Raw genomic sequence first — 19,245 nt, forward strand, 5'->3', positions numbered from 1 at the left:
CTTTCAATTAAAAAAAACAACTTGAACATGTTTTTTCACTGGAAACTCCAGTTTTCTAGTCCTGTCTTTATACTGTACACTGTTTTGTACCTGGGAGTTTGTATTAAAGGCCTGTTCACTTAACTTTTGGCTGGTGTGTGATTTATAGGCCCTCTGCAACACCTCAGACAGGCAGAAGTTTGTCTCCCCTCCCCAAGGAGAAAATAGGTCCTGGCTAAAGGCAAGTTATTTATACACAGACAACAAATTATGAAGTTTATTTTATATAAATTATGTCTCTTAGCAGACAGCATTCAATTTATTGCACTATAGCACATCTGCGATACAGAGCTACAAGACATCGTAAGAGAGTTTTGTATTATTCAGTGTAGCACTTCAGACCGGGATCAAGAGGCACTCGAAGGGGGAGAAAGGGTGCAGGAAAGCAGCAATCAGCCACCATTATCTTCCAGTATTAATTTGGGTTGGTTTGTTGTTTTGTTTTTTCTCTTTACTAGCAAATAACACTGAGGCCAGCGGGCAGGAGACAGGCAGGGGGATGCTGCCTTCCTTCCCCAGCCAGGATTAGCACTATCGGACCAAGCAGCTGCAGTTCTCCACACAGCATCCAGGTACCCTGCTCCGGCATCCCAGTGACAACAAAAACAGGGACCTTAAGGTAATTTAGCATCTTCTGCTCCAGCCCCGGCACAGCCCGCCAGTATTTTTAGTTTAGTTTGCCACTAGCAGCGACACAAACAGCCAGATCTTCTAACATGACAGCTATCCTGCTCACCCCTGACAAGAAGTCACTCTTACATCCTCCCTAAGCTGGTCTAAAAATCAAAAGCAGCTCAAAAAACAAACCCCACCTTTAAACACCCCAAAAAGCACAGCAGGTCCTTGTGCTGCCCCCTCCCTGCCCCGTGCAGCATGGAACAATACAAAGCTCTGGGTTCAGCCTCCCTGCGAGGGAGCCTGTGTCACTTAAAACAGAATGAAGGAACCCAGCGGAAGGGTTTTTTGCTGGATAAAAAGGGTTTTATCCATAAAAAAAAAAAAAGATATCCCTTCATTCTGTTCTGCACTACACAGGAAAGACTAGTCGGTAACGGGGTAAAGCATGTTCTTCTTGGACATCTGCAAACAGCAATTTGGTGGGTTTCAGGCCTTCATGAGCGCTGCGACCACGGCCTTGGCATTAAGGCTTCGCAGATCACAGTAAGTTTGTCCGGTACCAACGAAAACGATGGGCTTGCTCGTGATGTAGGTCATGGAGATGGCGGCGCCAACCTGCCGAGGACAACAAGCACCGTTAGCCTGCAAACCCAGCACTACCTCCTCAGGGGAATGCGCCTAAGAGCTTGGCAAATATTCAGTATATTCATACTTCTCGGCTCTGTACAGTCCCCTGTACGCGCCGCCACAGTAATGCCTATAAACCAAGAGACCTCACGGCCCCGTTTTCCACGTGTGCGGAAATCAGACTGCTAAATTTTATAGGAATGGCTCAAATGCAAGAGGAAGGCAGGGGATGGTGTCTGGAATAGTCCGTGTTTGACAATTCCCATCTCTCCCCCTGCAGTCACCAGCGGGAAGCTCTGCACAGAGCCGTCCTGACAGCCTCCTTACCTTGTCATCGATGGTATCAAACTTGGTGAGGACGATCCCGTCGATGAGCCGCGGCGTCTGGGCCATGGAGTGATCAGCCAGAGCCTTGTTGAACTTGACCTGAGGAAAGGAATAGAGCAGAGAAACGCAGTTGTGGTGCTGCCACCATCCAAATCTCCACTAAAACCTGAAAAAGCAGGTGCTTTTTCCCCCCCTCCCCGCCTCAATCTTTCAGGAAACAAAGCCTTGATGCTCACCAGCTGATCCACAGCCTCGTTTCCCACCAGTGCTTCCCCAACAAACAAGACGAGGTCGGGAGCGTTGACAGCGATGAGTTTGGCCAGCGCCGTCATCAAGGGAGCATTGTCCTGCATGCGGCCCGCCGTGTCCACCAGGACCACGTCAAAGCCCTGGTTCCGCGCTGGGGAAAACCAAAAAGCAACATTAAGCAGGATGCTCCCCCAAAACAGCCTCTCCTGCCGCCGGTTTTCCACCTACCATAGGAGATGGCCTCCATGGCAATCCCCGCGGCATCCTTGCCGTAGCCCTTCTCGTAGAGCTGCACCATGGTGCGTCCGCCGTGGCTCTCCGGAGGGTGCAGGGCGTTGAGGCGACGGGTGTGGGTGCGGAGCTGCTCCACCGCTCCCGCACGGAAGGTGTCACAGGCGGCGATGAGGACGCTGAAACCATTCTCGATGAGCCAGAACGAGATCTGTAGGTGAACAAAAGATCACGAAAAGCCCATGAGGAGCCACAGCCTGACCTCAGCACCTGCCCCAAGAGACCAGGAGGACCATGTCCTACCTTGGCCAGGTTGGTGGACTTCCCGACACCGTTGACACCACAGAAAGTGACCACGTAGGGTCGGCGATGGCGCTGGGCATCCATGACATCACGGAGGACGTCGACACGGCGCTGGGGCTGCAGGATCTGCACAAGAGCCTCCTGCAGGGCCTGCTTCACCGTCGAGGTCACCGCTAGGGAGGAGGAGAGGGGAAGAGAACCTGTCACGCCTGGGGAACACTCCCGAGCCCCAAACCACACGCAGGAGGATGCACGGCCACTTACTGGTGAACGTTCCCATCACCTTCCCTTCCAGTTTCTTAGCCACCGATTCACAGAGCTGCACTGCGATCTCAGCTGCCACGTTTTTTGCTTCAAGAAAGAAATGAGAGGGGAGTTAGCGCTGCTGAGAAGGTTACACACGCCAGATATCCGCATCAAGGGAAGGATGGAGTCAGTGTGCAGGAACCCCACCAGACGAGACTGCTGCCCCTCTTTTGATGTGCCTTCGAGGGCTCCCCAGAGGCAAGACAAGCACCCTTCCTGTGGGCAAGAAGGTCCCAAACCGGAGGTGCTACCCCACGCTGGGGCCCACCCCCATGGAGCACTGGGAACCACCTCAAACTAACCCGCTCACGGTGGATCTAGACATACCAATCAAGTGATCCTTCATCTTCTCCAGTACGGGGTCCATGTCCTCCCTCGTCAAGCTCTTGGAGCCCACCAGGCCTTTCAGCATGCCAAACATGCCCCCCAGGCCACCCTTCTTCGCGCTGTGGAGAAGCAGAGGAGGTACCTTTAGGTTTGAGGAGCGAGTTGCATAGGGCACGCAATGCCCAGATGCAAAAGCCCACCACGCAGCTGACAAACGCACCAATTTGTCCCCCTTGTGTTACTGCCTAGACTGGAAGAGGAGTTACAGGAGAAAAATCAAGCAGCGTGTGACAAGTGGGGGCTGCAGGAGCCTCTACCTGGGTTTTGAAGGGTTCTGAATAACCTTCTCCTCTTCGGCTTCGTCGTCACTCTCATACTCGAGGTCGTAGAGGCGGCCAGGCTCCCTATTTCGATCCCCCAGGGCCTGCGAGGGGCAGGGAAGAAAAGACATGCCCTGAAAATCGGCAACTGCTTACCATCCTCTCCCCCCGCATGCTTGGCAGTACCAAGAGACAGCTCTGCTGAGATCTTTGCCACGAGGGCTCAGCGGGCTGACCCCATCTAGTGCTGTTTACAGAGGCCACAGCTGGAGAAAACACCCTTTAGGCAGCAGCTTTAAGGGCCAGGCGCTACGATCCTTGCTTCCGACACCTTCTCAGCCAGCCGCGGACACCAGGCTGGGTTTGCAATGCCCAGCTGAGCCCAGAACAACGCGCTGAAGCGGACAGTGACCTGACCGTTCCTTACTGTATCAGGGTCAAACTCCTCCACAGGACAAGCCTCTGCACTTCCGTTGGTAGCGGAGTTACTGTAATCGAGTACTTTGGCATTAGAGTTCCCCAGATCCCACACTCGGGGCTTCTTCCCCTTCTCCTTCTGTGCCTCAGGCTTTGGAGATCTGTTTAAATAAAGCCCAGAAACACGTTTTGTTCAGCACAGGGAAGCAGCAGCAATCACCTCCTTAGAAGCTGTGAAAATTAAAAGCCTGGGTTACACAAAAAAGCAGAACCTAAGGCTAAACCTGGCTGATTCAGTCTCCAGAGTTTGTTTGTTGGAACTTTAACCCTCTGTCAGTCCACTTTAGCTTGAGCCAGTCATCGATGTGCCGCTGCCCTTTGCTCACGGCAGGAAAGCCTCACCAAAAAGAGATCTGGACCTCTCCCAGGCACACACTGGGTTGCTGGCTCTCCCAGGGAAGGGATCAGGCTCAATTTTACCCCTCCAGGACCCTGAGCAGGCTTTTTTCCAGTCTTTCCAGCAAGCAGGGAAATAAGGAAAAGGGAAATAAGGGCCAGGAGAGCAAGGTCTGACTTCCAGGGGTCACTGAAGGAAGGAGAGGCTCAGCCCAGGCACGCCAGGAAGAGGGGTCTGAAGCACATGCAGACTGAGCACATCCTTGTTTCCCACCTGGACTTCTCCCCTGCTTTCATGTGTCTCTTGAAGAATTCCTCCCGATTCTTTTGCAGGATTTCATCCTTGGTCAGTTCCTCCCTGTCCCCGGTGGCAGAGGGCTGCTTGTCGCCCACAGACGCTTTACCGGGCGCCGTGACAGCTTCAGATCCTGACGGAAAGGGCGCCAACATGAGCTCAGACCAGCATTTGGGTGCTCTGAGAGGACTGGGAACATGCAGGCTGGAACACAGAGCTCTGGAATATTTATTCCCCTCACCCCGTATATCTTTCCCATAAACTCACCCTCTTTTTTGGAACCTTTATTCTTCTTGTTCTTGACTTTCTCCTTTGGTTTCTCCCCTCGGGTTTCTATCATACACTTGACAGTCTTCTGGGATTTGAGAGACTGCTCAAACGTCTTCATTACCGTGGGAGCTCGGACTTTACTGCTCTCCTCTGCGTCCCTGTGGGGAAGTGGCCCGTTAGCCTGAATTTCAGCTCTGCCCCCCCATCTACCTCTGCTCTAAATGGAAACTTGGGAGGAAAAAAAAAAAAAGGCTCTGCTACCGGAGAAGGCGCATGAAGTCATCTTTAAAATCAAAGGTGCCATTTAGGAGGCCCAGGGTGCCTTTCTGCTGGAACTCGTTACGATATTTGTCTCTGAACTCCTTGTGGACGTCATCTATCAACTTGTCGACGTAGGTTAGGGTCAGGATCTTCTGAAAGCCCACCTGCAAAGCAGCACAGCGAAAGGATGTTGCTCTTCCAGCTAATTTAATTGCAGCACTTTGCTGTGAAGGAAGTGAGAACCTCTCCATTGGATACAGAGCGCTTTAATTTTGGCAGGCTTCAGGCTATGTTTTCTAGTCTGACCTCCTGAGCTTTTAATGTGCTCTCAGAAAGAAAATAGAAGGAAAAAACAAAACGGCACGGCCCAGAGCTTCGCTTTAAAATGTGACACCGATAAAAACAGATTGCCTGTTTCACGGCAACAAAGATGTGAAGTGAAAAACCAGAAAGCTTTTTGCTTATCTTTGGCTACACAACGAAGATTGCGTGGATTTAAAAAGTACAGGGAGACTGACAGGGAAAGCGTTAAAATAGTTCCCAAAGTAAACGGGATGATGCATTCCTGCCTTTGTTTAAACAGATCTGGTCAAAGTAAAAAGGTTTTTTCAGATGTCGCAGCCTGTACAGCTTCTGTTTGAGGTTTAATGAGTTTTAATCCTATCACAGATGATTAAAATAAACTGCGACGGTATACGGCTGACACCCCCACGTCCACACACTGAGCTCCCCTGGGAGGAAGCGCTTGGCTATGCCGGGACCCCTCCGGAGCCAGGAATGACGAGACCCACATTGTACCTCCCAAAATACCAGAGCCAGAGGAGCCAACCCAGTTCTGGCAGTCAAGCTAAAGCTGTACGGACTTAAACTATCCATTTCTGCAACGAGCCGGTATCGTCCTCCCTGTTTTCAGCCCGGATCAGCACTAACTTGCAGATGGTTTTTCCTAATGCGCGGCTCAGCCATCCCCATCGCACTGTTTCCCAACTGGCACCGGCTTTTGACAGGCCCCGGTTTCCCCACGTCGGTGCGGGGAGGAGGAAGAAACCACAGCACCAGCAAAAACCTTCCCGTTATCACCGTGCAAGCTGCCTGTTTTCCCAAGTGGCGCTGATGAAACCCCATCCCCGATTCAGCTGCTGCTCTCTGGGAGGTTTTTGGGAAGGCAGTGGGAAGCCTCACCCCTTCAGGAGGGCATTAAACACCTCTCCCAAACCAAGCCGCACCTGAGCGCCCCTTTTACAGGGAAATCCTTCTCCCTTGGGGTTTTAGGGCGCCCCGGGGGGGGGGGCGGAGAGGCAACCCACCCTCCCAGGGGAGGTCACTTACCACAAACACCAGTTCAAACTGGTTGTCCAGTTTGTATTTAAGCGTGAGGGCTTCATGGGTGAAGGAGTTGTTGCCTCCTCGCTCCTAGGGGAGAGGAGCCGTCAGAAGGTGGGTGCCAGCAGCAAGGAGACCTCCCCAGCTCCCCAAAAAGTGGTCCAACATCCCATATTGGTGACCCAGCCCACCCACCTGGGCAGGCAGTCCCAACCCCACCCCCAAATCATCCCTGTCACCACCCCATCGATCTCCCTCTCCCCAAAAAGGGATCCAGCACCCCACCCCCCAATCCTTCACCCCCAAATCCTTCACCCCCAAAATGGGTCCCTTGTGCGTTCCCCCCGGCAGGCAGGTGGTCCCCCCAAGCAGGTGGTCTCACCCATCCATCCCCCCCCAACTGGGTGATCCCACCAGCTCCCAGATAAGGGTCCCCCTGTGTGTTTCGTCCCTCCCAACCACCCGGGTAGGTGGTCCCAACCACCCACCCCATCCCAGGCAGATGGTACCAACTGCCCCCCCCCCTTAGGCGGGTGGTCCCTCCCAACCGCCCCCCAGGTGATGGTCCCGCCTGCGCCCACTCCCCCCCTCCCAAAGCAGATGGCCTCGCCCGCCCTCCCGCCGCGCCCCCCTCCGCCCGGTGGTCGCGCCCGCCCCGCGCGGACCTGCAGGAGGACGGAGCGGATGAGGGCGTTGACGGGCGCGGTGGCGGCGGCGGCGGGCCCGCGGACGCCCTGGAAGCACCAGAGGACGAGGCCGCCCTTGCTGAAGATGGTGAAGAAGTCGAGCATGGCGGCGGCGGGGGCGCCGGGCCCGGCTCCGCGCACACGTCGCACTGCCCTCCGCGCTTCCGCCGGAAGCCACCGCCCCGCCACGCGCCCATTGGCGGAGGGGATGGGAAGGGGCGGGGCGGCCACAAGCGAATGGCGAGGAGGGGGCGTGGTGACTGGGGGCGTGGTTGTGCTGGGGCGCGGAGGGGGCGGGGCCAACCGGCATGCTGCTTTGGGGACGCGCTCTGCGCGGGCTGTGGAGGGCGGTCCCGGGGGGGTCCCCGGTCCCGGGGGGGAGCCCGGGCCGCCCCCTCCGCACCGCGACCCCGCTCAGCTCCGACATCTTCCGCGGTGAGACCCGGGGGGAGCCGCGGGCACCGGAGGGGAGGTCACGGGGGGTCATGGGGAGTTGGGGGGGTGTCACTGGGAGGGTCATGGGGGAGTGGGGGGGGTGTCACTGAGGGGGGTCATGGGGGAGTGGGGGCGTCACTAGGGGGCGGGAGGGGCGTTGGGGGGTCCCGGGGGAATGGGGTGTGGTGTCAAAGGGATGCGGCGGGTAGGGAATGGGGAAGTCACGGGGGGTGTGTGTCCTGGGGGGTTCCAGAGGGCACTGGGAGGGACCCAGGAGGGACTAGGTGGGGTCCCAGAGTCCTGGGAGGATCCTGGGGCGTTCCAGAGAGGAGTGGGAGGGAGGCAGGAGGGACTGGCGGGATCTCCGGGTGCTGGGGGTGTCCCAGAGGGCATTGGGGGGGACTCAGGAGGGACTGGGGGGTTCCCAGGGTACTGGGAGGGCACTGGGGAGTCCCAGAGGGCACTGGGGGGGACCCAGGAGGGATTGGGGGCGGTCCCAGGGACCGGGGGTGTCCCAGAGAGTCCTGAGGGGTTCTAGGGGACCCGGGGGGTCCTTGAGGGGTCCCAGAGGGGCTGGGGTGGGCGCTCAGTGAACTGGGAGGGGGCCTGGAGGGTCCCAGGGGATGTAGAGGGTGCTGGGGGCTTCCCAGAGGGAAGTGGGGGGTCCCAGGCCTGGCAGCCAGCCCCCCCCCCAATACACCGGCAGACCTGGGTTCGGGGCTGCAGCGTCTGGGTCAGACACTGAAGGATCAGGTGCCGGACTTGGGGGGCGGGTTGGGGGGCTGGACCCCCCTGGGAGCCCCCCTGGGCCCACGCCCCCCTGAAGAAGCCGATGTGGTGGTGGTGGGGGGCGGCGTGGTGGGCTGGTCGGTGGCGTACTGGCTGAAGGTGCTGGAGGGCCAGCGGCACGGCATGAAGGTGCTGGTGGTGGAGCGTGACCCCACGGTGAGGCATCCCCCTCCCGGGACGGGCTGTAGTCTTGGGGACCCCCCCTGAACCCCGCTTTTTTGGCGGGGGCGTTCTTCTTCAGTATTCCCAAGCCTCCACGGTGCTGTCAGTGGGGGGGATCCGGCAGCAGTTTTCCCTCCCGGAAAATATCCGCATGTCCCGCTTTTCTGCCAGCTTCCTCCGCAACATCAATGTATGTAGGGTTATTTTGGGGTGTGTGTGTGTTATTTAGGGGGTGAGTCCCCAGCCCTGCTCATCGGGGTGCCCCATCCCTTGCAGGAGCACCTCAGGGTGCCGAACGAGCCCCCCATCGACATCCAGTTCCAGCCCTCAGGGTACCTCTTCCTTGCCCCCCCCGAGGGTGCTGCCAGGCTGGAGGCCACTGTCCAGCTCCAGAGGTGCGGGGTAGGAGGGGGCACAACCCCGTACACCGTGCCGGGGGATGGGGTTTTGGGGGTGGCGAGGGTGTCTCATCCTGACCCCCCTCTGCATGCTGGGTGTCCCCAGGGAGGAAGGGGTGCAGGTGGCCCTGCTGTCCCCCACCCAGCTGAAGGCGAAATTCCCTTGGATAGACACAGAGGACGTGGCTGTGGCATCCTACGGTATGGGGGGGGTGGGGCGTGGGGATGCCCCTTCAACCCTGATCTTCATCCTCATCCTCAACCCACATCCCCATCCTCATCTTCATCTCCCTCTTTGCTGGGTATATCCTTCATCTTCCCTTTATTTGGGGAAGCAGGGGTCCAGTCACTCCAAAATTGGGGTGTTTTTTTTGGGAGTTTCACACTGCTGCCCCCCACCCCGCATGTTTCCCCCCCGCCCAGGTCTGCAGGATGAAGGCTGGTTCGACCCCTGGACCCTCCTCAACGCTTTCCGACACAAAGCCACATCCCTGGGGGTCCAGAGCTGCTCCGGGGAGGTGCGAGGTGAGGGGGACACACACACCCCATGGGGTACCCCCCCTTTGCCATCCCCCAGGACCCCGCCTCTCACCCCCCACCAAAAAAAACACCCTCCAGGTTTCGTCACCTCGGCTGAGGACATGATGCCACCATGGGAAATGGCACCGGCGACCGCACGCATCAGATATGTCCACGTGAGTGCGCATGTGTGCGTGTCCCCTACACCCCACGCGGGGGTGGGGGGATCCCCACGAGTGTCCATGACCCTCCCCCTTCATATTCCCACCCCGCTGCCCAGATCCACATGCCGGACAGCCTGGAGTACCAGCCCGTCGCCTGCGCCATCGTGATCAACGCTGCCGGCGCCTGGGCCGGGGAGCTGCTGAAGGCAAAGGGGCTGCCGGGGGAGCTCTGCCAGCCCCCCCTGCCCATCCAGCCCAGGAAGAGGTGTGGGGTGTGGGGTGTAATTTTTTGGGGTTCACAGCCAGGGGGGCCATCCTGCCATCACCTCTCCATTGGGGTTGCACCCCTTGGTGCTTTACTGCACCCCTTTTTTTGGGGGGGGATACATCCCACCATCATTTTGTGAAGCAGCCTGAGCCCCTCACCCCCATTTTTTTTGGGGGGTGGGGCATCCCCCCGATCCCCACAGGTACGTGTTCTCCTGGCACTGCCCCGACGGCCCCGGCTTCTCCTGCCCCCTCCTCGTCGACACCACCGGCGCTTATTTTCGCCGTGACGGCATTGCTGGCAACTACCTTGGCGGCATGAGCCCACCCGAGGTGAGCCCAAAGGGGGTCCCCTATATTATTTACCCCCCCAGTTATTTTTTCATTTTTTAGACCACTCCCAATTTATGGTATTTTTTTTTTAGGAGGAAGAGCCAGATCCAGGCGATCTCTCAGTGGATCATGATTTTTTCCAGGAGCAGGTCTGGCCCCGGCTGGCTCGGCGCGTCCCAGCCTTTGAATCCCTCCATCCCCGGGGGGCTTGGGCGGGTTATTACGATCATAACACCTTCGACTGTAACGGGGTGCTGGGTCCTCACCCCAAATTAGAAAATCTATTTTTAGCAGCGGGTTTTAGTGGACATGGGTTACAACATGCGCCCGCTGCCGGCAGAGCCGTGGCCGAGCTGGTGGTGAAGGGAAAATACGAGAGTTTGGACCTGCGGCGGTTGGGATGGGGGAGGTTGGTTGAGGGGGAGCCCCTGGAGGAAGATGGGGTGGTTTGAGGGGGGCAGGGGGGGAAACTGAGGCACGGCGGTGGGAACCCCCTCCCCAGTCTGGATATTGGTGGGGGACTGGTGTTGTGCCCTGCAGAAATAAAAGCGATGGATGATGCGTGTGCTGGGGTAATGAAATGGGGGGTGACCCTCCCACAAAACACACCCCCTGGGCTGCCCCTCAACTTGCCACCCATTACCCCCAGCTCCACCCCAGTACAGCATGGCCACAGCTGCCAGGCGATCACTTCCAGTGCTCCCAGTATCCCCCCCGCAGTGCCCTCAGTCCTGTTCTCCCCATTACTCTGCCTCCCCCACAGACCCAGTGCTCCCATTATGTTCCCACACCCCCCGCCCCCACTTCCCTGTTGCCCCCCCAGTACTCCCCAGTCCCAGTATCCCCCCAGTGTCTCCATTATCCCCCCATTTCCCCTCAGCAACCCCATTATGTTCCAGTACCCTCAGCCCCAGTGTCCCCCCAGTGCTCCCATTCTCCCTCCAGTGCCCAGTGTCCCCAGTAATTCCCGTGTCCCCAGTTCCCCCCATTGCCCCCAGTCCCAGTATCCCCATTACCCCCACATTGTCCCTAATTCCCCCCAGTGCCTCATTATTTTCCAGCGCCCCCATTCCCAGTGTCCCCACAGTATTCCCATTCTCCCTCCAGTGCCCAGTGTCCCCACTATCCCCCCATTCCCCCCAGCGTCCCCAGTTCCCCCCAATGCCCCCGTTATGTTCCAGTACTCCCAGTGTCTACCAGTGCCCCCAGCCCCGGTATCCCCATTATCTCCCCAGTTCCCCCCAATGCCCCCATTATGTTCCAGTACCCCCACTCCCAGTGTCCACCAGTGTCCCCCGTATCCCCACTATCCCCCCCATTCCCCCCAGTATCCCCCCAATCCCCTCCAGTTCCCCCCAGCGTCCCCACTCAGCACCGTTACCGCCCCGTAGCGGCTCTGCGGCGCCGCCGGGCGGCACCTTGCGCATGCGCAGGGTGGGGGGGGGCCGAGCTGGCGGCAGTGCGCCTGCGCGGGGTGGGGCGTTGCGCGCGGCTGCGCAGCGGCCGGGTGGGTGCTCTGCGCATGCGCGGTGCGCGGCGGCCGGGCCGGCGGGAGCTGGGCCGCCATCCCCGCCGTGATCCCCCGGCCGCCGGTGAGTGAGGGGGAGAGGGGAGCAGCCCGGAGGTGGCTGCGGGGCCGGTGGGTGGGGAAGCCCTGAGGTTACTGTGGGCTCCCTGGGGGTGTCACCCCCGGGGAGGGTGGGGCAGCCCTGAGGTAACTGCAGGCCTCGGGGGATCCGCGGGGTAACCCTGAGGTAATTTTGGGTTGCGGGGACAGCCCTGAGGTAACTGTGGGTCTCGGGGGATCCCTGGGGCAGCCCTGAGGTAATTTTGGATTGCGGGGGCAGCCCTCTGGGGATCCATGGGGCAGCCCTAGGGTAACTCTGCCCTCCCCCACACACACCCCCACAGGTCCCTGGGAGGACCCTTAGGTAATTTTGGGTCGTGGGGACAGCCCTGAGGTAAAACCGTGCCCCCCCCAAGGGAGCAATATGGGTGACGGTCCCCGGTAACCACAGGGGCAGCCCCGAGGTACATGTGAGCTCCCACCCCGGGCTGACCACGGGGCTCACCCCCATTAACAGCAGGGGAAAACAATCCCCACACACAGCATAACGGCGGGGCAGACCTGGGCTCCCCACTCTGGCACCTACGGGGTGCTGTGAGGATCCCCCCACCTTTCACAGTGCCCCCCAACCCTGGGGTGCTCCCCAGCTACCCAGCAATACTCCTGGGTAACACCAAATCAAGCAGGGCTTTCTGCAGAAGCTGGGAGCATATGGCACTAGGGTCTCGCTGTAGGGTGGTGAGGCGCGGCCGCCTGGAACAAAGAAAAAGCTTGTTTCTGCCTTGGGTCTGTCAGCGGGACCCGGACCTCGGATGCCTTGTACACCTGAGTAAAGCGAAAAGACCCCGACGCCGTGCCTGGGGCCAAGCGTGTCCCCTTCGAAGGCTTGATTTTAGGGTGCGGGTGCCTAAGGCACCCAAGGGTGATGTCAGTAAAGCTGGAGGCTGGTTCTGCTGCCACAGTTTCATCCCAGCTGGTGTTGGGATGTTTCACCGAGGTGTAGTTCAAACCCTGGCAGGTTTTGTCTTGGAAGAGCCAAAATAAAACCTTTTTTTAAAAAATTATTTTTAATTGTATTCTGCGCTGTGCGTTACAGAGCAACAGCAACACCGGCATGTCAGGGCTTGCGATACCAGCCTGCTCCGGAGCTGCTGGTAGCTCCTGCCTGGGAGAAGAATGTTTTGAATCCTGGTGGAAAAGCTCCACGAGTTTTATTAGCTGGGTTTTTTTTTTTTTTTCCCCCCCTTTTTTCTTAATTCAAACTCTGTATTTCTGTGGTGCTTTACAGGGAGCAGAAGTCTTAGCGCAATGCTTTTGGCAATAGGGTTGTTTGGAGTAATTGGTGCTTTGGGCAAAAGCTTATGGGATGTCTCAAGAGCAGCCCTCATTTTGTCAGGCTGCTAATTGTAGGCCTTGAGTTCCTGGCGCACGAGGAAGAGGAGGCGCTGAGTCGTGAAGTGTTAAATTAACATTAGATTTAGCAAAGCTGTTTTCACGCCTCTGTGGGCTGGTTCTGCCAGCTTTTCTCTTCCAAAAATGAGCGGCACAGCGTTTAGTTCGGCGAGGTGTTTTGCTGCATAGAAATACAGGCTCTCGTGTTGCTGAAACCACAAGACACTGTGGAATTAACAGGATGGGTCCTTTCTCAAATGTATCTTCGAGGACGGTTGCCTGATGGGAGGCCTGTTGACTCAGCTCGTCATTACCCCACTCAGATTGACGCTGTTAACACCGGCCATGGCCCTGTTTTTTCTCTCTGCAGGCTCCATCTGTTTCCCATCTCTCCAGGATGAGAGAGGTTTGGGTTCGGCTTTTCCCCTCTCCCTGTAGTTGATAGTTTTGGAACCGGAGGTGATGCTGGAGTCAAGATGGCAGACAGCGTGAAAACCTTCCTTCATGACCTCGTCAGGGTAAGTCCCCGCATTTCAGGTCCTCTCTCGCTGGCTGCTGCGTGGTGTGGCTGTTGCAAAGGGCTCGGCATTCATGTGGGGCACTGCTGAACCTGTGATGGATTCCTTTGGGCAACAGTTTATTTATATCCTGTATAAACATCACAGCTGTGTCACGATGATGACGTGGCTTCACGTGAGCTCAGTGCTCTCGTGCCGTCTTGTATCGTCCAGGCCTCAATACAGGCTTAAAAACGTTTGTGACACGATGCTACAAAATAACTCATTTTCAGAAATAACTTGGTTCATAAAAACTCACTGGGTTTGATCTTAAAGACCTGCGGCATGCTGCCTGCAACCTAAGGCAGGAGGACTTGTGTTGTGGCGTGATGCTCTCGTGCCATCTGTAAAGCGGTGGGTAGAGCAGCCCGTGTAATTAATTTCTGCCTCGTTAGGTACCAGCAGCGTTGCATTCAGCCGTTTGATGCGCGTTTGGCATCAAAATTTATCTTCTTTGGTCAAAAACTCCATACACTGAATGGTCGCCAGGGTGGTGGCTCTGACCTGGCTCACACCAGTGCCCTTACAGTCTTTATTTTGAAGTGAAATTTTAATAATGATGGCTACGGTATGTTTTTGAAGCTGGAAATCACTGCTTGGGCGTCTTCTAAAGGAAATGGGTGTGCACGGATGTGGCTGATGCTTTGGGGATGTTTCTGGGACGAGCACAGATGCTTTTGTTCCTAAAAGGAGTAAGCATCGAGCTCAGGCCACGAGGACTTTGCACATCCTAAATATTTTGTATAATACAATTTTATTAGTCTTAGAAATGCTGGCAGGGGATGAAGGGCTGTCTGCCAGGCAGGAGAAACGGGCAGTGAGAGATCTGACTCCTCAGCTTTTGCCAGGGTTATAAATAACGGAGATTGGATGAGAAATCACACCTTTTAAAAAAAAACAAACCACTGCTGCTCCTAGAGGTGCTGGAACGTGGTGATTTAGGTCAGCGGGCTGTGGAAAACAGTCAGCGTTGCTGCTCCCGGCCTTGGCTCTGGCTGCGCCTGGGGCCGGCTTCCCCCGCCAGCCGGGGAGCGAGGGTGGCTGCCGCTCCATCCCCTTCTGTAACTGGGAGGTTTTTGGTGGGTGCATTCTGTTCCCCCTCTCCCCGGGGGCGGAGCGTGACGGCTGCTCCTCACGTCCGCAGGGAATTAAGGACTCCATCTGGGGCATCTGCACCATCTCTAAGCTGGACGCCCGGATCCAGCAGAAGAGGGAAGAGCAGAGGCGAAGGAGAGCAAACAGCGCGCTCGCCCAGCGGAGGTTTCACATGGAGGAGAAGAAGCAAGAGAAGTGAGTATTACGGGGCCTGATGAGTCTGAGATCAGGTAATTCACTTCCCGTCTCTGGGCAGCAGGGACTCTGCCTGGAGCTTTGAAGAGCCCGATGAATTGCAAAACCTCAGGCAGTCGTTGTGATTTGGTGGTGCTTGTGCTTTTTTTTTCCCCCTCCTAATTATCTGTCATATCGCAGTAGTCTGGCTAAAAGGGAAGTCGAGGTAAGCGGGGCTTAAGAAATAAAGCCACTAATGTTGCGAGATCTTGCAAAGATCTCTGTAAAAATACTTGTCAGGACCGTCGGCGACCTGGGCGGAAGCAGAGCTTGTGCTGTACGTTTGCAAGTGGCTCCTAAACCCGATCGCGCTGAAGCACGGAGCCAATAAATATGAAAAATGTGGCATGAAACACCCTTTTTCCACTCTGTGTAACGATACCGGAACTGTTCGCGCAAGATAAGAACTCAGATATTTGTGTTTGACAATAAAGAGTATGCAATTAGTATGGAAGGTGTGGAAGAAGCTGAAAGAACGTGGATTTCCTGGTTTCTTTTCTTCCGGAATACGCACGCTGTCCCTCAAATATCCGTCATTGTTGTTGGTAGTGGTGGGATCGAGGGAGAAATGGCAGCTCAGACCTGATTTATTCATCTGGGGCAGATCAAGTATTGTTTTTCCCCGAGCCTCGCCATGTTCTGCAGCTCGGCAGTCACATCCACCGAGGCTGGGAACCGCCGGAATTACACCCACGTGGGAGCAAACCAGCATCTGTTCTTGTGCCTGGCTCCCAAACTCCGCTGAGATGTTTCTCCACTGCCCTAATTCCAGCCAGGCCGCCGCTTAACGCGGTGATGTTTGGTCAGAAACGCGCCTTTCAAGGTGTATTTACAACTACAAATACAAGAGCTGCCCCCCTGCGTGTCCCCAGATACACTGCAAGGAACAAGAAGCCAAAACCACCCCGAGCTTTGGTCTCTTCCAAGAACAAAAAGCACCCAGAAAACCCCAATTTTATCATGGTGAGGGTTTGAGGAGGAAAAACTCTTTAATAAATGCTGTAAAATCTGGATGAAAGCTTTGCTTTTTCTCCCTTTCAGTGAAAATATGGGGAATTGATAACGGTTGAGTCTCCCCGATGTAAATCTCCCACAGACCATGCACCGGCTGAATCCTGGTGCCGGCCTGCACAGGGATTTCTTCCAGGATTATTCCTGTGTCCCGATAAAATCGGGTGCATTGCTGGCGTCGAGCTGCTTATCTCTGACCTTTCTAAGGTGTCCAAAATGCAGGACGGAAGCTTTTGTCGCTTGTTTGGGGATGTTCGTCCAGGTGCTGGGACTTTAACGCGTGTCTCTCCCATCTCCCCTGCTCTGCAGCGAACCCCGGATAGTGAGCCGGATATTTCAGTGTTGTGCCTGGAACGGAGGTGTGTTTTGGGTAAGCAGATTTTTTTTTTTTCTTATTTTCTGCATTTAAAAAACCCCTGTGAAAGCCAGTGCCACCCTCAGTGAGCCGTCAGCTTGGCCACAGGGATCGGTTGGAGCCGCGGAGTTCTTGGTCCCAACGCTGTTTTAAGGGATCCGATATGGGGTGTGGGACCGCAGACCTGCCCGTTAAACCCGCGCTGCTTTTCCAAGCCTTCGAGATCGCTCTTCCCCTAAATATTCAACTCCTGCTCCGCTGCGTTCCAGGATATTGCTTTAGCAAATGGAATATTGATAAGTTAGAAGATGTTTCCTCAGCTCCGACCTTAGCGCCGCTGTTTCATGTGGCTGATCCTCAGCGGAGCGGCCGCTTGGCAGCCTAATAAACCCCCGGCTTCGCTTTTCTGTTAGTCTGCGGCTGGATACAAGGCATCGGCGCAGAAATATTAAAAGGAAAATGCTTGGTTATAGATTTTTGGGTGTTAAAAGAGAGATCCCTTGGTTCTGTGTTCACGGATCATAACGTGGGGGAGCAGAGGGTCTGCCTTCGTGCCAGCCGTTATGGGAGCGCAAGAAACGCTGGTGCGGCACCTCACTGAGAACCCTCCTTGTTTCTTTTTCCCCCCTCGTAGCTTAGTCTGTTCTTGTTCTACCGAGTATTTATCCCTGTCCTGCAGTCGGTCACGGCACAGATCATCGGTAAGGATCTCTTCTGTGGGTGTTACGGGGTGTCACGCCATCCACGGGGTGCTGAGGCTTTGTCCCGTGGGGTGCTTCCTCCCACCGCGTTTTCCTCTTCCTCCCCGTATTAATCGAGGCCGTTGTTAATTATTTAGTAGAAAAGCAGAGAGATGGATAACGCCACAAATGGTGCGGTGGGGATCTAGCCCGGGGGGAGGTTTTACTGCTCATAACGCACGGGTGTCAGAATATTTTTGCAAGTAAATAATAAAAAGCGGGTGGAAATGTTCTTTTTAGTAAGTAAAAGTTGTGATCGGAGATGTCTCCTGCCCCACGGTCGGGAGAAGCTCCCCGTGGTGCGGAGTCGACACTGGGAAACACGTGCAATGTGAAACGAGGAGGTTCCTCACGCGTTCCTCCCTCTCCCGAAGGTGACCCGTCCTTACATGGCGACGTCTGGTCCTGGCTGGAGTTCCTCCTCACCTCCATTTTCAGCGCCCTCTGGGTCCTTCCCCTCTTCGTACTCAGTAAGGTCGTCAACGCCATCTGGTTTCAGGTGGGTGACGGGAGCCTGGACCCTGTGTCGAGTGAATTAAGGCAGGGATTTTCCTCGTTAGGGCTCAATTGGCGGCATAGGCAGTGTTTTGGCATGAGGTTAAAACCCCCCCCCGAGCGCCTTTTCGGTTGTTTTCACAGGACATCGCCGATCTAGCATTCGAGGTTTCCGGCCGAAAGCCTCACCCCTTTCCCAGTGTCAGCAAAATCATTGCTGACATGTTGTTCAACCTCTTGCTGCAGGCACTGTTCCTCATCCAGGTATGATCAGAGCCGCGAGCCAGAAAAAAACATACCCCGCTCCCCCTCGTGCCCTCCGGCTCCCGCAAATCCGCCACGCCCCTCGCTCACCCGCTCCTTCCCCCCCCCCCCCCCGTCTCCAGGGGATGATAGTGAGCCTCTTCCCCATCGATCTCGTCGGCCAGTTCGTCGGCCTCCTCCACATGTCACTGCTCTACTCACTCTACTGCTTTGAGTACCGCTGGTTCAACAAAGGTGAGGGTTTCCTGGATTAAGGCGGTTTTTCTACACTTTCCTCCCCGTTTTTACACGGCGCGAGGACAGTTTTTCCGCCCCATGGCTTCGCTTTGGCAGGATCTTTTTTTCTCCTCACCAGGAATCGAAATGCACCAACGGTTATCCAACATCGAGAGGAACTGGCCCTACTACTTCGGCTTCGGCTTACCGCTGGCTTTCCTCACGGCCATGCAATCCTCTTACATCATCAGGTGAGTCACCGGGAGGGTGGCCATTTTGTGACTGGCCCCCTGCCATTTGGGAACACCAAATCCCAACCACATCCCCCCGCCCCTCGTCGGGGACACCAAACCAACCCGGCATCTATCTTATTTTTATTTTATTATCATTGCTTTCCCCTTCCAGCGGTTGCCTCTTTTCCATCCTTTTCCCTCTCTTCATCATCAGCGCCAACGAAGCGAGGACCCCCAGCAAAACCTAGTGAGTTCCCGCCCCGTTAAACCCCCCAAAACCCGGCGGTTCTGGCACCAGGAGCTGACGGACTCTCTTCCCTTTCAGCCACTTCCAGCTCCGACTCTTCTCCCTGGTGGTTTTCCTCAGCAACAGACTCTTTCACAAGACCGTTTACCTTCAATCCGCCCTGAGCGGCGCTTCCTCCTCCTCCGACCGGCTCCTCTCCCCCCAGCCCTCTCCTGCCAAGCATGCGCCCACGCCGGGGCGCTGAGCCGGGACACCCCTCAGTCCCCAAAAACATCCCCCGGGGATGGGCAGGATCCAGCTCGCCCCTGCAGGAAATTTATTGGGGAAAAAAAGGTCGATTTTTAACAACTTTGGGAGTTTGGAGGAGCCACGTTGCACCCTGCGCTTGTTTTATAGCGGACTCTTTTGTACGGGCTGGCACTCTGTTCCCCTCCCCGTGCATGTACCGTGTCTCCAGGGGTCAGGGAAGGGACCCTCCGGAGTTCGGGGCGGGTTTTTTGGGGCGGGAGGGGCCGGTTTATCAACTTTTCTCTGGTATTTTCACTCCGAAACATTAAACGGCGAAACCACCATTTCCAGCCCTTCGCTGCCCACGTGGCGCTGCCCACGTGTTTTGGGGTGGGTGGGAGGGGAAAGAGCACGGCGCGCTTCCGTATCCGCCCACGTGTTCCGCGGCGCCACGCCCACCGCTCTGGCTCGCACGGCCACGTCACGGCTCGTTCGCCGCCAGCCCCTCCCTCCGCCAATAGGAAGGCGGTGTGCGCGGCCGCCACACCC

General features: G+C 56.4%; 3 protein-coding genes across 3 annotated transcripts; 2 read left to right on the plus strand and 1 right to left on the minus strand.

The window, feature by feature from the left end:
• Positions 1-225: 225 nt before the first annotated feature.
• Positions 226-7,172, minus strand: SRPRA (SRP receptor subunit alpha). The gene is made up of 14 exons (XM_075116064.1): positions 6,975-7,172; positions 6,316-6,399; positions 4,987-5,150; positions 4,723-4,883; positions 4,435-4,588; positions 3,775-3,925; positions 3,345-3,451; positions 3,028-3,146; positions 2,659-2,745; positions 2,395-2,567; positions 2,089-2,302; positions 1,848-2,011; positions 1,612-1,710; positions 226-1,272 (listed from the first exon to the last, which is right to left on the minus strand). The coding sequence occupies exons 1-14, from the start codon at positions 7,098-7,100 to the stop codon at positions 1,144-1,146; spliced, it is 1,932 nt and encodes a 643-aa protein (XP_074972165.1). The 5' UTR covers positions 7,101-7,172; the 3' UTR covers positions 226-1,143.
• Positions 7,173-7,269: 97 nt separating this feature from the next.
• Positions 7,270-10,621, plus strand: FOXRED1 (FAD dependent oxidoreductase domain containing 1). Its single transcript, XM_075116065.1, has 10 exons — positions 7,270-7,430; positions 8,137-8,375; positions 8,461-8,571; positions 8,658-8,776; positions 8,886-8,980; positions 9,203-9,304; positions 9,398-9,474; positions 9,579-9,727; positions 9,933-10,062; positions 10,155-10,621. The coding sequence occupies exons 1-10, from the start codon at positions 7,304-7,306 to the stop codon at positions 10,512-10,514; spliced, it is 1,509 nt and encodes a 502-aa protein (XP_074972166.1). The 5' UTR covers positions 7,270-7,303; the 3' UTR covers positions 10,515-10,621.
• Positions 10,622-11,530: 909 nt separating this feature from the next.
• Positions 11,531-19,040, plus strand: EI24 (EI24 autophagy associated transmembrane protein). The gene is made up of 11 exons (XM_075116250.1): positions 11,531-11,654; positions 13,392-13,539; positions 14,723-14,868; positions 16,228-16,288; positions 16,908-16,974; positions 17,388-17,512; positions 17,653-17,772; positions 17,895-18,006; positions 18,128-18,239; positions 18,394-18,468; positions 18,547-19,040. Exons 2-11 carry the CDS (start codon positions 13,498-13,500, stop codon positions 18,710-18,712), a joined length of 1,026 nt encoding a protein of 341 aa, XP_074972351.1. The 5' UTR covers positions 11,531-11,654; positions 13,392-13,497; the 3' UTR covers positions 18,713-19,040.
• The last annotated feature ends 205 nt before the right edge of the window (positions 19,041-19,245 follow it).

Source organism: Phalacrocorax aristotelis, chromosome 22, assembly GCF_949628215.1.
Source record: "Phalacrocorax aristotelis chromosome 22, bGulAri2.1, whole genome shotgun sequence".
Classification (NCBI taxonomy): Eukaryota; Metazoa; Chordata; class Aves; order Suliformes; family Phalacrocoracidae; genus Phalacrocorax; species Phalacrocorax aristotelis.

What these genes read in the sequence shown, in the direction of transcription:
- SRPRA (XM_075116064.1), bottom strand. Translation starts at nt 7,100, where the DNA reads ATGCTCGACTTCTTCACCATCTTCAGCAAGGGCGGCCTCGTCCTCTGG. An exon ending in TAAAGGTTCCAAAAAAGAGG is followed by an intron (nt 4,589 to 4,722) that starts GTGAGTTTATGG and finishes CCTTTCCGTCAG; the next exon opens with GATCTGAAGCTGTCACGGCG. An exon ending in AGGAGTTTGACCCTGATACA is followed by an intron (nt 3,452 to 3,774) that starts GTAAGGAACGGT and finishes TGCCCCTCGCAG; the next exon opens with GCCCTGGGGGATCGAAATAG.
- FOXRED1 (XM_075116065.1), top strand. Translation starts at nt 7,304, where the DNA reads ATGCTGCTTTGGGGACGCGCTCTGCGCGGGCTGTGGAGGGCGGTCCCG. An exon ending in TGGTGGAGCGTGACCCCACG is followed by an intron (nt 8,376 to 8,460) that starts GTGAGGCATCCC and finishes GTTCTTCTTCAG; the next exon opens with TATTCCCAAGCCTCCACGGT. An exon ending in CTGCTCCGGGGAGGTGCGAG is followed by an intron (nt 9,305 to 9,397) that starts GTGAGGGGGACA and finishes AACACCCTCCAG; the next exon opens with GTTTCGTCACCTCGGCTGAG.
- EI24 (XM_075116250.1), top strand. Translation starts at nt 13,498, where the DNA reads ATGGCAGACAGCGTGAAAACCTTCCTTCATGACCTCGTCAGG. An exon ending in TCCTTCATGACCTCGTCAGG is followed by an intron (nt 13,540 to 14,722) that starts GTAAGTCCCCGC and finishes TCACGTCCGCAG; the next exon opens with GGAATTAAGGACTCCATCTG. An exon ending in GGTCACGGCACAGATCATCG is followed by an intron (nt 16,975 to 17,387) that starts GTAAGGATCTCT and finishes CCTCTCCCGAAG; the next exon opens with GTGACCCGTCCTTACATGGC.